Source organism: Mercenaria mercenaria, unplaced genomic scaffold, assembly GCF_021730395.1.
Source record: "Mercenaria mercenaria strain notata unplaced genomic scaffold, MADL_Memer_1 contig_4451, whole genome shotgun sequence".
NCBI lineage: Eukaryota > Metazoa > Mollusca > Bivalvia > Venerida > Veneridae > Mercenaria > Mercenaria mercenaria.
The window spans coordinates 55,622-78,290 of NW_026462680.1; the positions used below are offsets into that span (position 1 = coordinate 55,622).

The 22,669-nt window shown below is 33.7% G+C and overlaps 1 protein-coding gene across 1 annotated transcript; it reads right to left on the bottom strand.

The window, feature by feature from the left end:
- Positions 1–11,283: 11,283 nt before the first annotated feature.
- On the bottom strand, positions 11,284–13,392 carry LOC123547814 (uncharacterized). The gene is made up of 2 exons (XM_045335066.2): positions 12,955–13,392; positions 11,284–11,720 (listed from the first exon to the last, which is right to left on the bottom strand). The coding sequence occupies exons 1-2, from the start codon at positions 13,307–13,309 to the stop codon at positions 11,284–11,286; spliced, it is 792 nt and encodes a 263-aa protein (XP_045191001.2). The 5' UTR covers positions 13,310–13,392.
- Positions 13,393–22,669: the final 9,277 nt, after the last annotated feature.

Here is a 22,669-nt window from a genome sequence, read left to right on the forward strand (position 1 = left end):
TTTTTCTAAGAGCTTCTCTTCGTAGTGGAATTTAGAACAGTGTGGTTCAGAAACACTATAATGAAAAGTTGTCACAAATATGATAAATGTTGTTACAAATTTTGGAAATATTTTATCCTTTTTCAGGTCAAGTGTACGTTAGATCTTTCTACTGAAATTGTGTGGAGGTCTTCAAGATACGTATGTATGTCTGATCTTAAGTAAAGACGTCTTATTTGGTAGGTGGTAGAAGGGGTGATATTACAAAAATGGTTTTAAAAGTTATAATAGTAAACTGCTATACCTGCCGGATAGCACAATATGATAACAAAACACTTCCTATTGAGAGGTGTTGATTACGATCCACAAGCGAGGCGCATGTTCTCCACATTCATTTTGTCTGAAGTCATTCGTTCTCCGCCTTTGATTCATATAACTTTCCGAGAGGAAGTATTGAGACACTGGGTATATTAAGCCAATGACTTTTATTCAAGTGTACGTGAAGTATTTGAACTGAAATTGTGTGTAGGTCTCCACGACACATATTTATTATGAACTGCTATCTGGGAGAAGCAAAATAAGCAGAAAAAAGTGTTAATTTAATGACCAATAATATGGTGGGTATTAGACCAACTGATTTATTAACTCCAAGCCCATATTAAACAAGTAAACAAACATATACACTTTTCATGAATACAAAAAAGGGATTAAACAATTGCTAACATAGTAAATAATTCTTGGATATCTTGCTTTTAATAGCGTCAAGCAATATTTCTCTGAATCCTACGGAGAAAATTGTTTTGACTTTGCCGTAGTAACTCATTTGATATGTTTTTTATTCGCTACAAAATTAAAAGGATTGTTCTTGTCGTCTGGTTAATGGCACTTTCTATTGACTGTCTGGTGACTACTGGTCTGTCATAGAGCATAAAATGTTAAACCTGTACAGGGCCTCGAAAAATTTGAAGATAAAAATATTATTTTTGGATCATTTCAAATTGAAAAGGTCTAAACAAATATCGTTTAGTATTTATTTGTTCAATTAGTATACTCAAATACTTTAAAAAGGTACTATCTAAGGTCGCTGACTTCAAATCACTTGCCCCTCAACGATGTGGGTTCGAGCCTCACTCGGGGCGTTGAATTCTTCATGTGAGGAAGCCATTCTGATGGCTTATGGAAGGTCGGTGGTTCTACCCATGTGCCCACTCGTGATGAAATAATGCACGGAGGGGCACCTGGGGTCTTCCTCCACCATTAAAGCTGGAAAGTCGCCGTATGACCTAGCATGTGTCGGTGCGACGTTAAATCCAACAACTACAAAAAAGGTACTATCTAAACATTGAAAAGAAAGATCCAATGTTGAACAAATATAATGAAATAAGAACTCAAATACCTTAAATACTTATTCATTTTATCTTACAAAATACAAATATTATAAGTATTAAGATTTATACATGATAAATATAATTATTAAGATATTCTAACAACAACAGTATATCTATAGTTTCCATTCTTTCATTTTACATACAATTTTGCATTTGATATACTTCTACGTATCAGAATGCCATATTTTACGTAATAATAAAATAAAAACAACCTATAATTTGTATAATTGTATAAATGGTCAAACAGACTGTTACTTATTCAAGAATTAGTTTTCTGTTGCTGGGCAGTGTTATGGCGGCACAGATGTACTTTACAGACATTGTCGGTAGTTAAACGCTAGCTTTTGAGGAATAATTTTGTATGAGTTTATATTATGAGTACATTCCAAACATAACCGCTGTTTCGACTTTGTAAGCGGTATTAAACTACTTTAGTATCTACGCCATTATTGCATGTTCTCTTCAGAAGCTACTGCCATCTGGGAAATAAAAATGTTTAGAATTACTTACCTGTTTATGAAAGAATGAAATAAACTATGATAGGTTAGAAAACATTTAAACTTTATCACAAAAAGAAATACCGGGATGCAAGCTACAGCATGAAAATATATTACGACCGCGACTTCGCGGCAGTTTTTTTTAAGCAATTACACCAAGATCACGGAAAACAGGCGTACAGAGTACAGCATACATTTATAAATGAAATTTGTATATTGAATACTTGCTATTTTAGTAATTCATAATATTGAATCCCTATTTGACTAAAATACTTTGAAGGAGGGTTTGAACTATCTTTTTTTCTCAGAAGTATAAAAATTTAACAAATTTTGAAGGATAAAATAGATGCTTCATATATTATTTACAAGATTTAAAACAGTACATAATCGCTTCATAGTATTCTGATCATATTGTCCGGTAAATAAAAATAGGTTTAGTTTCATGAAGTGTGAAACAAGCTAAAAATGATGTGTTTTTAACTAAATTGAGTAACAGCATTTCAAATGAAATGTATAAAGCGGACACTTTGAATCCGTTTTAATATGTCTATATGGCCTGTTCGAAACCAGAATAGTTTGTTAACAGCAATCGTTTATTGGGTAAAATATGTCAATGCCATTTTGATATGATAAAAAGCATTGTGTTGCCATGAGCATTTCATATATTGTCTCTTATTTCTCTTTATCATATTATATTAGCAAAACATGACACGAGAAAACTGTTGTTCATGAGGTCCTATTCAACTTCAACATGTAATAAAATTTTATGTTTGTAAAATGTACGCTGCGAACTTGGTATGACATGAATTACAACATGGAAGGACATGTGACAACGGTCACGCTTCAAGTGTCACAAAAGAAGCCACAATATTGGATAAAATTTAATGAATACCGAATAATAAGTGAATATAAAAATATTTGCACACAAGTTCGAGACTGAAATAATTTCCATGTTTGAATGAGGCATTTTAAAGTTCTTGAGTTTAGATATAAGATTGAACTGCATTCTTTCTGTTACTTGTATCGTCTTCAAATATGAAGCAATGTAATCGTGTTATCTAATAAACAGTGATTAAATAATTATGTTGATTGGGTATAATAGAATCTTACACAGTGATTGAACAGATGAATGTTACAACTTGTCTAAACCTCATGCTAAAACGTGTAAAAAGTCGCATTGAATTTTAGAGCACTTTGATTTATGAAAACATTGCAAGATTATTGCTGTTTAAAATAACGCCCAAAATGAGACTAAATAATAAATATAGACGTAGATTTTGAAAACCTATCCAATTATTCACTGCTGTTCGTTTAAATTGTAAGATTATTAGCAGAAAAATACAACAATGTGACTATACCATGCACTTTTAACATGTTTGTAATAGAAATTAGCCAAAAACATCATTTTAATAGAAAAGCCTTATCTACGAGGTTAATCTAAGACAACATTCATCACTAAAATCACTTGATCATATGAATATATAAAAATCAACATATGAAATAATTTGTCCAGAATGGACATCTGAAATAAAACACGTGCAAGATGTTATACAAATTAATCTTAATACTGTTTTATGGGATAGGGCATGACCTGTAATTGTACATGCCGTTAGTGTGAGACAGACGACACCATTATTTTTATCAGAACAGAACAAAACATAATTTTATTTCAGTAACTTATACATATAAAGTATTTCGTTACATACATAAATTTTAAAATATAATAATTTCTAGGTCACATGATGAACTTATAAAAACAAGGATAAATATAAAATCTTAAATTGAGAAGAAGAAAAAACATATAGCGTATTGAGGTCATATTTGATGTGTGGAGAATAGACGAAAATATATTTTGCTATATCAGCACATTTTAAATATAATAATTTCTAGGTCACATTTCAAACTTATAATAAAACAAGTATAAATATCAAATCTTAAGTAGAGAAAAAAAAGAACATATAGCATATATCACTTCTGAAAAGACATTCCACAAGTCAAACTTTATTTAACATCATACAAGAGTCCTTTTCTCGTACAAGCGCAGACTGAATTGAATGCTTTGTCTAATATATGGTGTTTGCAGCATTGTTTTCAACAACATATATCATGCATGTTTTTAAATACCTTTTGTAATTACCAAAGGAATACTGTTTAATTCAAAAGTTATTTAAGAAATGATAAGTTCCCAAACGTGGTGTAACGTAGAATAACCCGTGTTTTGAGTTCTTATGCGCCTTAGGCCTGAGTGATATATTGTTTCGCATAAGAACGAAAAACTCGGATTATTCTACGATAAATTACACTTCGGAACTTGTTATTTCGATTCTAACATGACATACAGACAGTCCGTCGTACTGTCGCGCTTCGCCATCATACTTTCGCGCTTCACCATCGTACCGTTGCGCTTCACCATCGAATTGTCGCGCTTGGCCATCGTACTTTCGCGCTTCACCATCGTAGTGTCACCATCGTACTGTCGTACTTCGCCATCGCACTGTTACGCTTCACCAACTTTTCTCTGTTTACTTAAGGACCGACTTTAATGTATAGAATTGTACGGTCAGACGGAAGGACGTGCTTTGGATTTACTTACTAATAATATTGTTTAACATAAATCTACATAAATCTACATTTTTATCCAATACATTTCTTCATTTAAAAGTTTAGGGTCAGTGTTAAAAAGACGGGGTCGGTCGGGTAAGCGGAAACAGACAACTGTATTCTAGACCTTAAAATTTACCCAAATGCTTTATTAGCAGCTTTATACAACAGTGTATTTTACTATCTTAGCTGACAATATATAATTTTAACGTTACATGTCTTGAAATATATGAGCTGATTAAACAACATTTTGTCACAAAACAATTAATTACATGTAAATACATTATCATTTATTTTTCCACAGAGAGGTTAATTTTGCATACCAGGTTATTTTGGTCATTTGGTTATATTCGTTTAAACAACACCCTACAGGTTGATATTCATTTTTATTATCCCTCAAGTAAACAATGTAAAATAGCCATAGACCAACAGAGCCTATTTTGGAATAGTACATTTCAAACAATATTAAGGTATGATATTTTTTGAATATCATCATGCCAGATGATGTTCATTTGAGTGACACACTGCCGAAGAATTTTCATTTGAATAACACCCAGGCGATATTCGTTTGAATAACAGCAGCCGTGTGATATTCATTTAAATAACATCAGGTCTGGTGATATTCATTTCAAGGCATACAGACACTAAATAGAAAAATGGCGCGAAAGAAATGGTAGTCGCATAATGGCGGATACAAATAGTCCTCAGGGTTTTTGGCTCTGTAGAGCTATTTTCCTTATTTTCTTTGCATTTTTTTTGCCACAATCACATGACGGATCTATGCTTGACATGTACATGTAGGTAGCATTTTCATAAGGAAATAACATGACAAAATGTTTCATGAAAACTTAGATCATACACCACCAGTATAATTTTGGGTCTCATTTTTTAGCTGATTTTGCAGTTTGTGTGTTTGACTGAAATTATTTTTCTTGCATCAAACATGACCCCCACTTTTCTTTTGATTTTTCTTTAGCAATGACAATATTCTTCAAGAAAATGTAGGTTACAGACATTTAAAATGGGTCCTGATGTGTGCTGCGGTCATTGAAAATAGGTCAAATTTATATAGAATAAAGAACAAGAACTATATAGTGTGTTATACCCTATAATCAAGTTTATAACACACTAAATAGTTGTTGTTCTTTATTCTATATAAAATTGAAATATTCTTATGACAAAAAGAATAAAGGATCCTGTCAATTCCCTGCACACGTGTAAAAGTTGAAATAGCATTATCGGACACCCCCGAAGATTTCTTGTTTCTCAAATATTGTAAAATCATAAAACAAAATAAATACACGTGAAATATACGTGATATACGATCGCTTTGAATTAAAAATTGAAGAAATGTCCTATAAAGAGGTTTTCGCAGAACTTTGATGTCCAGCAACATTTCAGTAGCTGCGATGATTTTTAGCTCGACTATTCGAAGAAAAAGGAGAGCTATTGTACTCACCACGGCGTCGGCGTTGGCGTTGGCGTCACACTGTGGTTAAGTTTTTTCGTACCAGTCCACATTTTGACAAAACTTTTTGACATAAAGCTTTGAATCTTTCAACACTTGTGTAACATCATCATGTCCAATGTTAGACGAGAGGACATAACTCCATCAAGGATTTTGCTGAATTAGTACGGACAGGGTTCAAACCTACAAAGACATTCGTTGTTGGAATTCAAGTACAAGGCTTTCGTGCAAATGAATTGGCAACTGTGATGTCCGTGTATGAATAAACCTAGATACATGTATATGTCATAAGTGACTGAGAAAAATGTGCAGTTAATTCGGGGCTCGAATCCGGGACCAAAAATAGGTGATAAGGAAAAGATCTATCGTCATTTCCGTGGTGCATCACCACTTTCAAAATTCTGTCTTATAATTTTATTGATAAAACTTCTTTCAAAAATCGGAGAATGTACTGCTGTGTAAGAACACTTTTACAACAGGATGACTGTTATTTCATTAAAATATCTTAAAAATTGTGATGTCAAGAACTTTTCTCCTGATTCGCACAATTACACATTTTGATATCTGTCTGTATTCGAGCTGTAATTTGATGCATAAACACAATATAAGAACATTATCGCGCATGTAAATGGTCTAAATATGTGTGTTACTTACACAGGCAAACATCAGCAGTAGTGAAATCTCCCTTAAAAGAAATATACCAGTATTTTCTAAAAGTGGTGGCGCTATCGCATCAGTGATGGCGCTATGCAGCAGTTGTGGCGCTGTGGCTATGGCATGCGTTTTCGTCTATCTTGTTTAAGATCTGAACAAACTGAAGTTTTATTTCTCATATAAGAACAACAAATCTTCAAGCAATAAAACACACAGAAAAGAAAACATTTCGTAGCTAAGCATTTTCGAAATAAAAATGTCCGCCACATAATATATCATATGGCCATTTTCCTCCGAGAAATTATCGTTATATATACATATCTAATCTGCTGAACTCCATCTGCATTAAATCAAAAACAACATACATGTAACATCAGCATGTGGAATTTTCGTGAAATGACAGAAACTCAGTTTTTACATTTTTTCAATTGTTTTCAGAAAATCTATTAATACATCTGAAATGGGTTTCCCTTTGTTAAAAAGAAAGGAATTAATCGACTTATCTGCCTAATTAATGACAGGGTCTTCACGTGCACCAAATTAATACAATAGGGTTATCATAACAGTAGCTCGATCTGGGATGCTGTATTCGGCTCGAGTGGAATTTTGCCAGCGCCGAGTGTGATTCGACCTTGCAAAATCCAGGAGAGCCGATACGAAATCCCTGATCTAGCTACTGTTAAAATAATCCTTTTATTATATACCTCTACCTTTTTATTTGTTGTTTCGTTATTGAACGTAATCTTTAATGTTTATCGATATTAAAATGGAACTAAGGAAGTTTTTATGTGCACTATTTATAGAACTGTGTCTGAGATCACGCATATAAATGAAAGTAGTCCGGCCGCATACAATACGGAAGGTGCAATACGGAATTCAAAAGGCACAACACGGATTTTTTTCTGCCTGTTCATATTTAATTGTGAAATACAAGCCGATTATTTTACAGAATTTACATATTTTTGTATATAGGTATATATTAATAAAATTAACTGTCACATTCCTCTATTTTGCTAATATTTTCAAGTACCTCTCCATATTCATTGTTTTGATTAAAATCGTTTCATATCTTAAAGTGTTTCTCGATTTGAAAGCGACTGACTTGTCAAAAGTTTTGTTTTATTTGGAATGTGATTTCAGTTTTATAATTCTAATTTTCTAACCCGCAAGACATTGCACGTTCATAATATGCATAGAAACAGACTATAGCATGACCGGACAGGTAAATCGATTTTTTCATGCCTTGGCTCCCCGGCTAAATGACGGGGCGACGTTCGCGAGGTGACGTTTGGCGGGTTGACATTCGACGGGGCAATTCTTAGCAGGGCGACAAAAAGAGGGCGACGCTTAGCGGGACGATATTCATCGGGCGACGTGTGGCGGTGTGTCGTAAGGACATTTGGTGGGACGACGTTTAGCAGGGCGACATTCATCTGAGCGACGTTTGGCAGGACCCTTTCGGTGATGCGACGTTCGGCGGGGTGCCATAATGACGTATAATATATGGTAAGTCTACATCTTTTGAGAGCTGTCCTTTAGGAGAGAACAGATTCGCGGAGAACTGAAACTGTCGTCAGAAAGCTAAGAACATATTCGCGGAGAAAAATCGGCACCAGAATGCTTACGACAGGTTTCACAATGTACGCGGAACAAAATTCACACCACCTTCCAGCGAGAGTGACAAGAACAGTTGCAGACAGAAGTTAGAAAGTTTTCGACTACGATTTACAATTTAAAACACTGGGAGCATGTTTTTACTTTAATCAAGTATTAAGAAAAATAGCTCCCTCATATCATTGATAGATTAGTCATAAGCTTACACCTATGTCGACTCTCGCACTTCCTTGCATGCTGGATAGGAGTTTTCCGTAATGGAAAACTTCATATCTCACACTCTAGGGTGTAGGATGTCACTCGTGCTGTAAATGCCTGTAGTAGTTTGATGCAGTAATTATCACATTACCTGATAAAAAATCAAATACCTTGATTCCTCTTTTTTCCTTATATTTCTCGATTATAAAAAAAAAAGTTATTTAACGTAAAACATGACGTTTCACTGCAGGTGACAGAACCAAAACCGGACCTATTACGTTGCTTTTGTATTTTCCACGTCATGTTAATTATTAATATTTTATTTACCTCAGGAGGCTTAAAACAGTTTTAAGCAGCACCTGTTACAAACAGGTTTTACCGACTGCCACAGAAGCATTCATGTACTTGACATTTTTGTAAGAATTGGATACGCCAGATATTTTTTCCTCTTAGCATTACTCCAACCCTCTTCTTCCATAACAGGACGGTATCATTTTGTCAAACGTCGATTTTCGTCACCAGCCTTAGTTTAGCCAAATTCCTAAAGGTACAATAGTACTAAATAGGTAATCAAGCAGCACTTCCGGGCTATTCGGATAATGGCGGAAAGAAAGAATCCTCCATTTTTTCCCATTTAAAATGACATTTACATGTTTTTGTAGCCAGGTCCTGTTTTTATTTCATTGTGGACCTATACCTGACATTTTGGTAGCATTTCAAGGAGATTCTTTGCTTTTAAAGAAACATAAACAAATCTAATTAAACGTGTGTTCATACCCACATTTTAGCTGTCAGTTTGGAAGATATTCCATAGTGTTGACCTGTCAGACAAAAAAATCCCTCTTAGAAGATACATGACCCCTACTTTTCTCGGTGTTCTTTTGTGGTTTATAGGTCATTTGAGAACATAAGGCTAGTAATCCTTTTTTAAATGGGCCTGGCGATGTGTTACATCTATCAGAAGATTGCTAACTGTATATAGAACAAATAACAAATTTATTTACTACTGTATACCCTAGAGTGAGAACATCTTTTTGTTCTTGTTTTCTTGTTTAGAAGGTGCGAGTCGAAGGTAGTACTGCAGATCGTCTGTAAAGAAGCTTCTATAGGGGCAAATTCCTGTGTCTGTTTCGATACCTGCGGCATTCTTGTCATTCTTTTTGTAATATACTTTCGTTAACTTCCCGGTGGTTCTTTTTTGATAAAGGAAAAAGAATAGGGACTGATTGAGAACTACAAGGCAGGGTGATGGAGGAATAAATAGTTTGCAGGTTGCTGTGTTTCCAGTTTAATTAACGTCTAAGAACAAATGTAATGTATATGGTAATTCTAAGTTTTAAAATATTATTAAACGAACAAAACAAAAACGGTTTAGTTGAACCTGCCTTAGCCGTCATCTGTATTAAATAGCCACTTGCTTTAAGCAGCAAGTAAGCCAACTTCCCAAATTAACTCTTTGTTTTAATTTCAACTTTATCTCATGCAGATATCTGCCTTTAGCAGCCGGATCATGTTTCTGCCTTATACAGGCTTGACTGTATATAACTTCGTAAAACGACCTTAATAAAACTTGCTAAACTCGGTAATGAATGTGGCAAAGCACAAAAAGTTCTTAAAGTAGTTTTTAATTGGCATAGAATGTGCATCTACTACTGTTCTTAGAGTCATGAAGTCATTTCCTTCTTTAAAAATGTACAAAATGTCAATGATTTCATGTTGCAAGCGTGAAGAGTTAAAGTTCCATAAGACTTAAAATTTTATGTTTAAACCGGCAAGCACGGTTATACATATTAATGATGATATTATACATAATTACATGATTAAGAAAGCTTTAATTTCAGTAATACAATTATAGACATAAAGGGGAGTAATGAAAACAAATGGATTTGATAATACACATATTAAAGGGGCTAACCCACTCATTTTAAGCGAAAAATAATTTCTTTCAAAACTTCATAACAGTTGAGTTCTCTAAAAGTGACTAGTGATATAAACGTATTGACAAAATTATTTTGCAAGATATTTTTATAAGTTAACAAAACTACTGTTCAGAAGATAATAAACCGTTGCAACGCTTTTGAACTAATGCAGAAATTTACATTCTTCTTGCATTTTTACCAATAAGTAACTTTTATTTTCACTCACATTATCATTTTACAGAGCCATATATACATTCTAAGTCAAACTTAATGGAAACGAACATGTTGAAATATTTCATGCAATCTGTGGGCGAGTAGCTTTAATAAGTACTCAAACCATTGACAGATATTGGAGAAAATAATTACTGAAAAGAGGAATTACATTGCTGTCACATTATAAAGAATGGTATTGTGAGCGTTTAAAGAGAGGTAAGTAATTTTGCCCTTGCGACCAGTGCAGGCCAAGATCAGCAGTGCAGACTTATCATGGTCTACAATGTACGACATTCAGTCAGTAAATTTTCAGTGAACACTCCTTTGAATAACAAGTTGTACTGCCCAAATTGAATGATGGAGCAGTCCATTTTAGAAATATGCAGGAGGGTAAAGGTTAATATCTAGCTTTGTCTTTGAGGCGCAGTTTCCATACTTCTTTATAAACACGAATAAGGAAACCAATCTGACACTTCATACTGACGGTAAAGCGTACCAGAAATACCAAGGACAGACACCAAATATTATTAATTTATTAAGATATTTGAAAAGTTTGAATTTGTAACAGAATGTGTCATCATTTTGATACTTCTTACTAAACATGATAATTACAAAAATATCTTTAATCAATTAAAATGTCAGGAACAATATTTCAAATATGATTTGCGTATTCTTTGTAAAACATGTGGAATTTATACATGTATTGTTTAATGTGTTAATGGCTTTGCTGCTGCTATCAAATCAATTTTCTTCTAAATCGGTTGAATAAAACGACCAGAGAATGTGTTCCAGTAATGACTATCGTTCTCATCCAGTATAGAAACTGAACTATAGCTATATACATATACAATCTTAATTTTCACATTCTCATTTTTATTAACAATGGTCATGGCATCAAAGCTGTGGCAGGAAAAGTTACTACTACTGTGTCTTTGGATCCGTGCTATCTTAAAAGGCTTGTCATTGGCCATGAAGGCAAAATCAACACGCTTTCCCGGATACACACAGAATTGTACAGTAAAGATATAAACGCCAGTATAAGGAGCGGTAAATACACCATTCTCTTTATTGTAAGCGTCGCCTTTATTTAAGATGATCTCTGTGAAAATCATTGTTTGTCCGCTTGTTGGTGTGTTATGTTTGGGACGTCTAGCAGAGAATAAAACGACTTCTGGTATTTTCACGCTGTCTGTAAGAACAAAATTTATAAATATTTGTTAAGTGTTATTATATTGGAAACAGCATTTTACTGTAAAAATAAAACTGATACATACTTGTATTTGTAAAGTGTTATTATACTGGAACGGCATTTTACTGTAAGAAGTGTCAGTTTCAATCATGTATAAAGTACAACTGGACAAGAAAAGTGAAATAAACATTTTGTAACTTCGTAAGGTTTAAAGCTAACGATATTCTTCAATATCACTAATACGGACTAAGTAAAAGCAGTGAATTCTCCTCAGATCACCATGTTTATTCATAAAGTGTTTTCTTTACATTTGTTCTGTGAAAAAAAAGAAAGCTAAACAGAATATACAAACAGCAAAATGCATATGAGAAAAGGTGATAATGTAACAAAGCACTTTCAGTCATTGCTTGAGAGGTCGGTCAAATAATTTATATAGTTTGAATTAATGGCATATCAAATTATAATTTTAACACAAATTAATGAAAATAAAAACATAGAACAAATATTACAGTTACTCCAAACCGCAAGCCATCGACATCTTTACCGAAAGTAAAACAAAACGGTCAAAATGATGGAAAAATGTTGCAACTTCAAAATATGATATTCCAAAAAGAACGTATTTTTCCGAAAATAAAATAAGAAAATGTATAGATTAGACAAAACATATTAAAGACAACTGTAACGGATATATTTGAATTTTTGCTTTTCTAGTAATATCGTAATCGAACACCCAGTTTTATTTGAGTGAAATTTAATTGATAGAACTTAATTCTAAGCACTATAATTTTATTTAACATTTAGAATACTTACAGTATCATCTACCATGTTGAAATTTAGATAATTCAATAGCTAAAAAATCTGGTTCAGTATGGCATTTATGTTTAATAATGATATTAGTTTTACTTTTTCCTATACAGTAAAGAATTCGCATAACGTACAAATATGCAACCGTCCAAGCTGCTTTTTAGATCATTTACCCAGATTTAACAAATATCAAATTACTACTCCATGGTCCACGGAGTAGACTGAAGAGTTTATAGTCAATTACTTTACAATTTTTATACCGTGGTGAAACATCACGGTCCTAATGTCATTTTCATTACATGTCAAGGATCTTTCTCTAGACGCAAACAAATCAAGGACAAATATCAAACAGGGAATGCCATGTTCCAAAAACGCAGCCTCCCCAAAAGGAATCCACAGTTGACAAGTTAATAAGTCAAATGGAACTTACCCTTTAGTTTTTTATTCCATCTTTCTTTCTCGGCTGCTAGTACCTTCAGTTCGTCTTGAACTTGTGTTTTTGTCTCTTGAATGGCAGTGTCTAATGCTGTAACGCTTGTGTCTTTCATGGTCAGTAGTGTCTTCTCCCATGTGCTTCTTTCTGTTTGTAGATTACCAAGAGTTGTCGTTACTTGGTTCCGAGACTCTTCAATTTCCTTTTTCATTGCTTCCACAGAAATTTCAAGTCTTATCATTTTTTCTAAAAGCTTCTCTTCGTAGTGAAATTTAGAACAGTGCGGTTCCGAAATGCAAATGTGAATAAATACCGCAACAATGAAGCTTGAAGTGACAATATTCGTCAACATTTTAAACTTTTTTGTTTTAAAAATCAGTTGTATGTTAAGTGTTTGAACTAAAATTGCACTCTTATATATGAACTTGTATTCGATGATTTATTCAGGTTGTCACTGCTAGTATTTTAGTAGGTGGTAGAGGGGGATGTGGGAACATTGTAGATAGGTTTATTTTCTCTGTACAAAATATTCTCGCCCAGCTTACCAGTGCGGTGAGAACGAGACCACAAATCGAGAGATGATGATTTGACCGGCGACAATACTCTAAATTAATTCGTTACTGGATAAAGATAGTATATTGGATTGCTATGGTAGCAGATGCCAGTTTTGCGGTTTTTCGCAAGCCGGCCGGAGACCGTCTTCCTTCGATTAAGCAGAAATCAACTAAGCAATGTGCTTTGAAAGAAATAAAGCATATAGCTATCATGTATGTGTATGCTTTCTTAAAATCCGATAGAAATATTTGCAATTTATAAGACTCTGTAGTCCATAGGTAGCTAATAGTGAAACATAGGTACGCGAAAATATGGACAAATTTTCCAAAATATTGCCATATTTGGCCTTGTGGCAAAAAGTTAGGGGAAAAGCAGGAGTCCAACAATGCACAGTGCCTTGAACACAAGCCTCTCCTGTACCTATTCTGCATAACAAAAATATCTGTCAACCGATTACTTTTTTCAGTACTCCTTCTTGAATTAGGCCTCTGATGTTTTGACATTTGCACATAGAGCCAGCAATCAATATTCGCAGTTTCGCATCTGACCAACTTCAGGACACTAATTCCGTTCAGGTCGGCTGAATACTTGTCAGAAGTTTTTTAAATGTCCATTTCACAGCACCAAAGCACAAAATCTGCATTGAATATTATTTTGAATGAAAACGGGGCCTTCAGTTTTGAAACTTACCTTTATTTTATGATTTTGACCCTTACCAATTCGCATCTAAGGCTTGAAACTACCAACTGCTACCTGTACTGCTATTGCTCAAGTAATTAATACGGTGTATTATTACAATGCACAATATATTTTTATGGTACTTGTTGTTTGATTTTGGGTATAACGACAAGGGCTTTTTAGGACAATCCTCATTGAATCGAAAATTTAAAATTTACGAAAGAGACATCAGCAAAGTAAGTTCTTGCAATATAGTTTCCAAAAATGCCTATAATCAAGTTAAACAACAGCTATCAGTAACGACATAAAAATGGATACTTGCAAATTAGCTAATTATTAGAATAATAGAAAGTAGGAATTAATTGTGGTATTGTATTTTTATTGGAAGCATCCACGCATTAGAACTTTTATCATTTTATTTCATTTAAACGGCATTACGAATGCCTTTAATTAATACTGACACATTATCATTATCATTTGACCTTGCTCAGTTTACAGAGGGAAGAATTTTAACAACAACAACGAAAAATAAAACAACATTTATTAGCTTAATCAACATTTACATATCTATCGCTAATAAACAGATAGATATATAACGACACGCACATGATAACTTTTGAGATACAAATAAACATAAAACACAGTACTTTTGCTATTATGCTTGTTTGCGATATCACAATATTTCAGCTCTCAAGTGATATGCATTTAAAACATATTTACTAACATTGACAGTTGTTTCCTTGTACTTCAACGAATTTTTTTAACATTTGACGGCCATGAAATATTTGGTTACTATTTAACATAAATAGCATCATACTTGGGGCATATCATAAAAAATGGTATTCATGTTCTACAGCATTTGCAATACAATTTCTAAATATTCAATTTCTTTTGTCGTAAACAGTGATACATTTTCTGGCGATTTATTTTATTGTGGATTTGTTTTCAAATTGTATACCCGGGTAATAAAAATCTTTCAATAGAGACTTACTACGACACCATTTACCGCAGTAAAGATTATTTGTTGAATGTACAGTTGTACTATCTTTAGGCAAGTGTACTGTGTGATAATTAATATTTATAATTTGACATATTCAAAGGATACACATATAATTGATATTATATTAAGGGTATGAAACAACTGAATTATATGACAGATGGGTTCAGTTGTGCAGGTGGAAATATAAAAATGGAAGATACGCCTTAAACTGCTTCCCGGTTTGAAACATATCTTAAAATTGCGACCGGGCTTTCATGGGTGTATAAACTTTTAATAATGGCAAATGTCCACGAGTCCTGACATATTTGTCATAACAGTTTCGATTACACATTAGGGTACTGAGTTCTTTCCGGTCACTATTACTTTCAATTCCACTTGACATTTTGCTTTTGTCTCTTGGATGGCGGTATCAAATGCTTCAACACTTAGATTGTCTGGCTGTCTGATTACTCGCTGCTAATTTAGAAAAAGACTGTGAAACCTCTACAGGGCCTCGAAATACTTGAAACAGTAATACAAATGTAATGATAAAATTATTGAATGTTAGAACTTGAATCATTTTAAATGGTCCATGTTTGAACAATGATTGCCTTCAAGTACTTACTTGTTGAATCACTTAAATATAAGTATACACTTAAAGATTTAAATGAAACTTTGAAATTGATAGTCTTTCTATACTAGTGATATCATCTTCAGATAAGAAGCAATACTGTCTTATTATCAACCTCTCAACGCCTATTAGACATTATTGAACAGACACTGTGACGACTCGAATGCATAACTCGTTTGTAATAAAACAGGTAAGACACATCAATGGATGTTGGTTTTACGGCGCACTATCATAGTGCAGGTTGTATGGTGCCAGACAGGATTTAAATGTTTGGTTTAACGTCTCATTTACAAAAAAAACCCCAAAACATTCGAAATAAAATTATAAGGTATGGAATCAAAACAACATCTTCAGCTGAAATTGCAGAGATACAGCAGAACCATGTGTTCAGACCCTGGCAGTCGTCTCTAACCACAATGCAAGGGCAATACAGTGGTTCCAATTCTTTGATACACAATTTGTCACAGAACCACATGGCACCGCTTCAACGTACCTGTAATCCTTGATAATTTTAAACCGTACTGAAATTATGTGTTCCTGTGTATTTTGTTACCATTTTCTATACATGTTTCATTTATAATCTGACCATAATGTCCTGTTCACATGACAACATATTTACACCGATTTCAAATGACGCAAATGCAATATGCGCAAATATGTAAAATGTGCCATTCTTGCGCATGTGATTAGCCCTTCAGAAAACGCTTTATAGACTAAACTTTTGCCAAGACAAAATGAATTTTAAAATCAGACTGGTTAAAAAAATATATTCATACCTAAAATTTACCAATAATGCCATTTTTCATTCAGAAATGAACATGAAAATGAAGTCAATATTAACTCTTTAATATTACTTCTATTAGGGCAAACATATCCCTGAGAAACAGTTTTAAAATGTAAACACAAAACCTAACACGAGTGCATTTTAAATTCATTTGGTTCTACGCTGATGATCCAAAGAGTAAATCAGATCAAGTTCTTTACATTAAGAAAGATTATCAGTGTATCGATAAAATGAATATTAAAGATTTATAGGTTTCTTGCTAGTGAAAATATTATTGAAGAAAATAAAAGCAGCGCAAAGGTTAGGGTAAAAATTACCATGGTTACAAAATATATACATTAAAGATACTCGTCATTCCAATGCCTCCACAAGTAGTCAAAATATAAATAGTGCTTCTTCCTTTCCTCGTGCACTTTCCCAATAGCATCGTGTTTTCTTTTACTCTACCGCGTTTCAGGATATGTGTGTAGCTAGATAAAAATGGCGGCGTAAGAATTTTATGTCTCGAAAAGAGACATTGAAATAACTGAAAAGGAGTAAATTCAGCGGGTTGTATTTAACGAACTGTAGTTTTCTTATATAAAAGTTAACACCCCTTTTTCTTTTTCTTTTTCTATAATAGCGATATAGTTCTTTCTGGGAAATAAGTCTCTGAATATCTGATATGCTAGAAAATGTCTAAAAATCGTAATAAAATAAGTGGATTTTATATGAAAGAAAGAACAGCCGGATTAAGTGGTGTGCAGCCTTTAGTCATAGTAACCAGTTATTAAGCCCACTTCCGGATAGTGTACCCTCTTGCGGTTATTTTGCCGGAGTTACAAGGTTCTGTCCTATGTAATTTTGTTACTATTCATAGTACAGTTTATAATAATAACCCTATCTTATCGGACGTTTCCCAAGGAAAGCATGCGTTGCCACGCGAGAAAAGAATTTCAGCTGCCGTTACCTGCTGATTATGTCGTTTCTTACGTAGATATAAAAGGTATGCAACATTTGATCGATTTGAACACTTAAAAGAACTGGAAAACCAAAGTGTAAATATTAGTTGATATAAATACTAATATAGTCATGCCTTAAAAGCGAGCTGGAGGAAATAGTAAAGTTTTTTCTTTCGCATATATACAGCCAAGATCAAATAATAAGAAAATAATATAGTCTCATGAATAACGCAATAAAGCAACTGTCCGCAAGAGAAAAAGTCCTGACTCGTTTGAACAAATGATGCAGTTATTCTAATTTTCTTGTGTTTAATACTAACTATTTATTGAATAGTTGAATTTGGCATGGATTATACATTATATTGAGAATCAAAAATTGCGCATAAAAATACATATAACTTTATGAAAAAAAAAACACAGGTTCTTATGAAAAACTGAACAATACCGGTTCAGCTGGCTAAATTTCACCATGTATTTAGAAAATGATATTGATTATAAAATGACCAGACATGTTATGAGGATGTCAAGTAAAATACTTTTTTCCAAGCGAACCAACAAGAACATTCGTCCTTGAAATTTAAGTCCAAGAACTTTCGTACAATGAGTCTATACGTGGTGGTGTCTGTGTGTAAAATAAACCTAGATATATGTCATAGGTAACTGAGAAAACAGCACCTCGCTTACAGGCGATTGCTTTATAGACTTAGCTTTCCTGAATTCCACGAAGATCAAATAATAAGAAAATAATATAGTCTCATGAATAATTTAAGAAAGAAAATAGCACATAAAAATACATATAACTTTATGAAAAAAGAACACAGGTTCATATGAAAAACTGAACAATACCGGTTCAGCTGGCTAAATTTCACCATATATTTAGAAAATGATATTGATTATAAAATGACCAGACATGTTATGAGGATGTCAAGTAAAATACGTTTTTTCCAAGCGAACCAACAAGAACATTCGTCCTTGAAATTTAAGTCAAAGAACTTTCGTAAAATGAGTCTATACGTGGTGGTGTCTATGTATAAATAAACCTAATAATGTTGCAAGCCTCTAAGACTGACCAAGCAAGCATGCCACGTTAGGCGTCAAATGTCACAGAGCGCAAAAAATGTGCAGTCAGTCCTGGGATCGACCCAGACCCTTCGCCAACAGGGCGTGTGCTATACCGACTAAGCTTACCGGCTGCCCGACGCATTATTTAAGAAATGAATTGTTTTTTTCGGTGTTCATGCGAAATGAACGACAGAATAGGATCGGCAAATACATGAATCGCGCTAGCGATGCATGTTTAATTTGCCGATCCTATTCTGTCGTCCATTTCGCATGAACACCGAAAAAAATGTTTCGTTTCTTATATTTACATTATATTTCCTGTCCATTTGTAAACAAGATTAAATTATAAATTGCACACATTTTGTTGCATTCAACATTAAAATCAGCTTCCCGGCCATTCTGTTCACCAGACGGAAGTACTGCGACGTCATCTAAGGAACGTTCTCCCTGACTATACGCGGACGTCGTCAAAACAGCGGCCCGTTATCTCTAAGCAGCGTTGACGTAACTTTCGCGCCTTTCCTTTTGCTGTTCATACGAAATGAACGTCACAATTTTCAATGGAAAAGAATAGGGCGAATGTAAATATTTTCCCTTATGTTTCCAAGTCCGTATGGAGACATTACATACGCGCATGCGCTCACGCGGTTCGTCCTTTCCGAGAATCATACCATACATAATTATACTGTAATATTAAGTAAATAAAAGATGTAGCAAAAAAGAGAAAGCAAAACATTTTAATGCAAGATTTGAATTCCGGTTTGAAAAATATTCATTTTGATATGAAAGAACTTGGTTGGTATTCACGCGTATTTTAATAACACACAATGTAATGCATATAGTCGCATGAAGGCTATATGATTCATTCTTTTATAAAATGTATCTTTTTTAATTCTCAAAGTTTTTTTTCTTAAAGTCTACATCTTTGTCGAGCTGTTCTTAAAAAGAGAACAGATTCGCGGAGAAAAACTGGCATCAGAAAGCTTAGGACATGTTTCACATACAATGTACGCGAACAAAAGTTCACACCACCTTCCAGCGAGAGTGACAAGAACAGTTGCTGACAGGAGTTAGAAAGTTTACGACTACGATTTACGATTAAAAACAGTAGATAGTCGATTCATTAAGTGCTTAGAAATGTCTTATTTTATTTAAACAAACATATAAATCTTAAAAATGTTTTTCACAATTATTTCTAGCGGACAGATTTTTCTATAATTTTGCGTATTTATAGATCAATGTACCACAATTGAAAATACAAAAGAAAAACAATAGGTACCCGTGCTTTTTTTCAATAATCAGCACCAAAGTCTGATACAGATATGAAAAATCTAGCGGACAAAATTTTGCCAAATTTTGGAATATGTAAGCTAGATCAAGGACAAAAAAATACTAAACCAAAAATATAATGTCAACCCGTGTTTGTTTTCAAGAAAATATGTTCACCCCACAAACAAAAGTAATTTTTTTCACTACCCCACCCACCTAAAAAAATATTAATCTTTTTTTTTACTCTTTCTTACACAGCAAATTGCATAATGTTATAAACAGTTCATAATTAATTTTCTTACATTTCAATGATTGTCATATGTTGAATAATACTCCTATTTGGTTTCATGCCGCTGGGTCAAATACTTTTTGAGATACGCGCGACACAAACTTTATGTCCCTTTATGCATATTTTGACTAAGTCAAGGGCAATAACTCTGGTCTAGCTGAGTAAATTTCCAAACGAAATCCCATATGCACAACATAACTTGTTGAATACCATACCTTAAAGGGCCATAAATCTTTTTTTACTGTGTGAATCTCAAATAAAATTCCTGGTGCACAACTTCACCTGCTGAATTATATTCCTGTATGGTTTCATAACTCTAGGTCATATACTTTTTGAGATACGTGCAACACAAACTTTAAGGCCCTTTATGTACAATTTTGACTGTCAGGGCCCATATCTCTGGTCTTACTATGTGAAAACCAAAATAAATCCTGAGGTGCACAACCTCACATGGTTAATAACAATACATGTACGATTTTCCGAAATTTTATGTGACTGTGAGTCGGCTGAATAATAGTTGAACTTGGAGGTACAAAATGTTTTGGATTCGTGCAAGATGATTTCCTGGACAAGAACTTGCCACGACTACTCCTCCCATAAAACAAGATCACACCAACAACTTTAAAAGGCAAAGTTTGCAAATTGTCAATATTTATTTTTGCGCAAGGACGCTGCAGATCCGATAAAGTCACAATTAGGTAAATAGTTTTCCCTATATATTCTATATAAAACTGACCTTTTTTAAAGAGCTACCAAACATAGCTAGACCCATTTCAGAGAACAAATCCTTACCTCATTTTAAAGAGTTATGATAAAACTGATATAAAATGAAGAGAAAAGTAGAGGTCATATATCTTCTAAGAGAGATTTCTTTGGTCACATTTGCTTACTGTAAACTGACATCCAAATCACACTGCTGTGACCTGGAATAACTACACATACTAAAATTGAGCTTCACCTTACCAAATACAACCTGCTCTCCCATTTTTCCTACCAAATTGTCAAAACTACATCCACAATGAAATTTAAACAGAAACTAGCTTCAATTTAGACCTCTGTTGCCATGCCAAGTGAAAATTTAGTGTTCAAATACCTGGCAACCATTACGCGACTAGACCAGATAGCTCCCACGCTGGTTCCTTTAGTTTAGTTAGGCCATAAGTATGCATTTTCGGTGGCGAATCGTGAAAATTGCTTACCGTGATTATCGCTTGCTGCGCGATTTAGTTGCGCACAAAATATTGTGATGAACTCCTTTAATTGAGATATGACCCATATAATAGTGTACCTCCTTTTGAAGTGTATTCAATTCCTACAATAAACCTACTTTGACTTAAATTTTTCAGGGGGCAAAGGTTCAAGCCCTACTGGAACCAATTTCTTTCCTTATATTCCTTTTTTCTAGTAAGTTTTTACTTTTTTCAAGACTTATTATTGATTTATTGTACAAAAATGAACATTTTTCATTTGATAAGTGATTTCTTGCTTTTCAAAGTGAATTTACCTCTGAAACAGAAGGGGACAGGGTTAGACATCTTTAAAAATACTGAGTTACATGCGGTAAACGTTCTCTATTTTGCCTTTACTCTTTAGATTACATATTATGGAAGAAATGTAGGTAGGTTTTACTTCTGGCCCAAGGTAATTTTTGAATGAAGTGAGCAAAATTTAAAACAGTCCCACAGGACTCGGCCTTAAGTTTTCAATGTTGGAATTAGAATTATGTCTCATTAAATCCTTTTACTTGAGGCACCCTAGAAAAAATGATATTCACAGTCTTATTTTGTGTTTTATAATTGTTTACCGATAGTCTGACGTTTCTTTTACCAAATTAATGGTATAATGAATTCTCTGCAAACATTTCGGACAGTGGCCATCACTTTGAAATTTGTTCCTACTTGAGCTTGAGGAAATATAATGAATTATACAAAATTTATAAATAACGGCGCGGTAAAAGTTGTTTAAATTGCGCATACAAGTCTCTCACTGGATATAGTATATTGCTGTAATATTGTTTTGAACATTTGAAATATTCACCATTAGGTGGGTCATACCTTAATGTAATGTTCTTGATATTCTTGTTGATTTTGGCCAGATTCACCGAGACCATGTTTTTACTTTAATCAAGTATTAAAGCGACTAACCCACACATCGTGGTGTGCGATTTTAAAAAATCAAACGTTTCCTATATTCACCTTTATGTTTTATATTTACATTTGATGTTCTAATAATGCATTTTTCATCGAAATCTGTTGAAAATCGTTGTTTTCCTAATAAATTAAAAATAAAAACATTCGTCTACTATTTCTGATAAGGGTTTCCCAGTTTATAAAATAAACGGAATTCCGTTCAGCGAGCACCTTGCAAACATCGCGTGACAGTGCGAGAAAATAACACCAAACAAGATAATCAATAGAGCGCACACGTCTATGTATCGCACAGTAATGTGTCGTTTTGAAATGTAAACAAACAAAACAGTAACATAAAACGAAGTCAGTACACTACCTTTACGATGCAGTCAGTG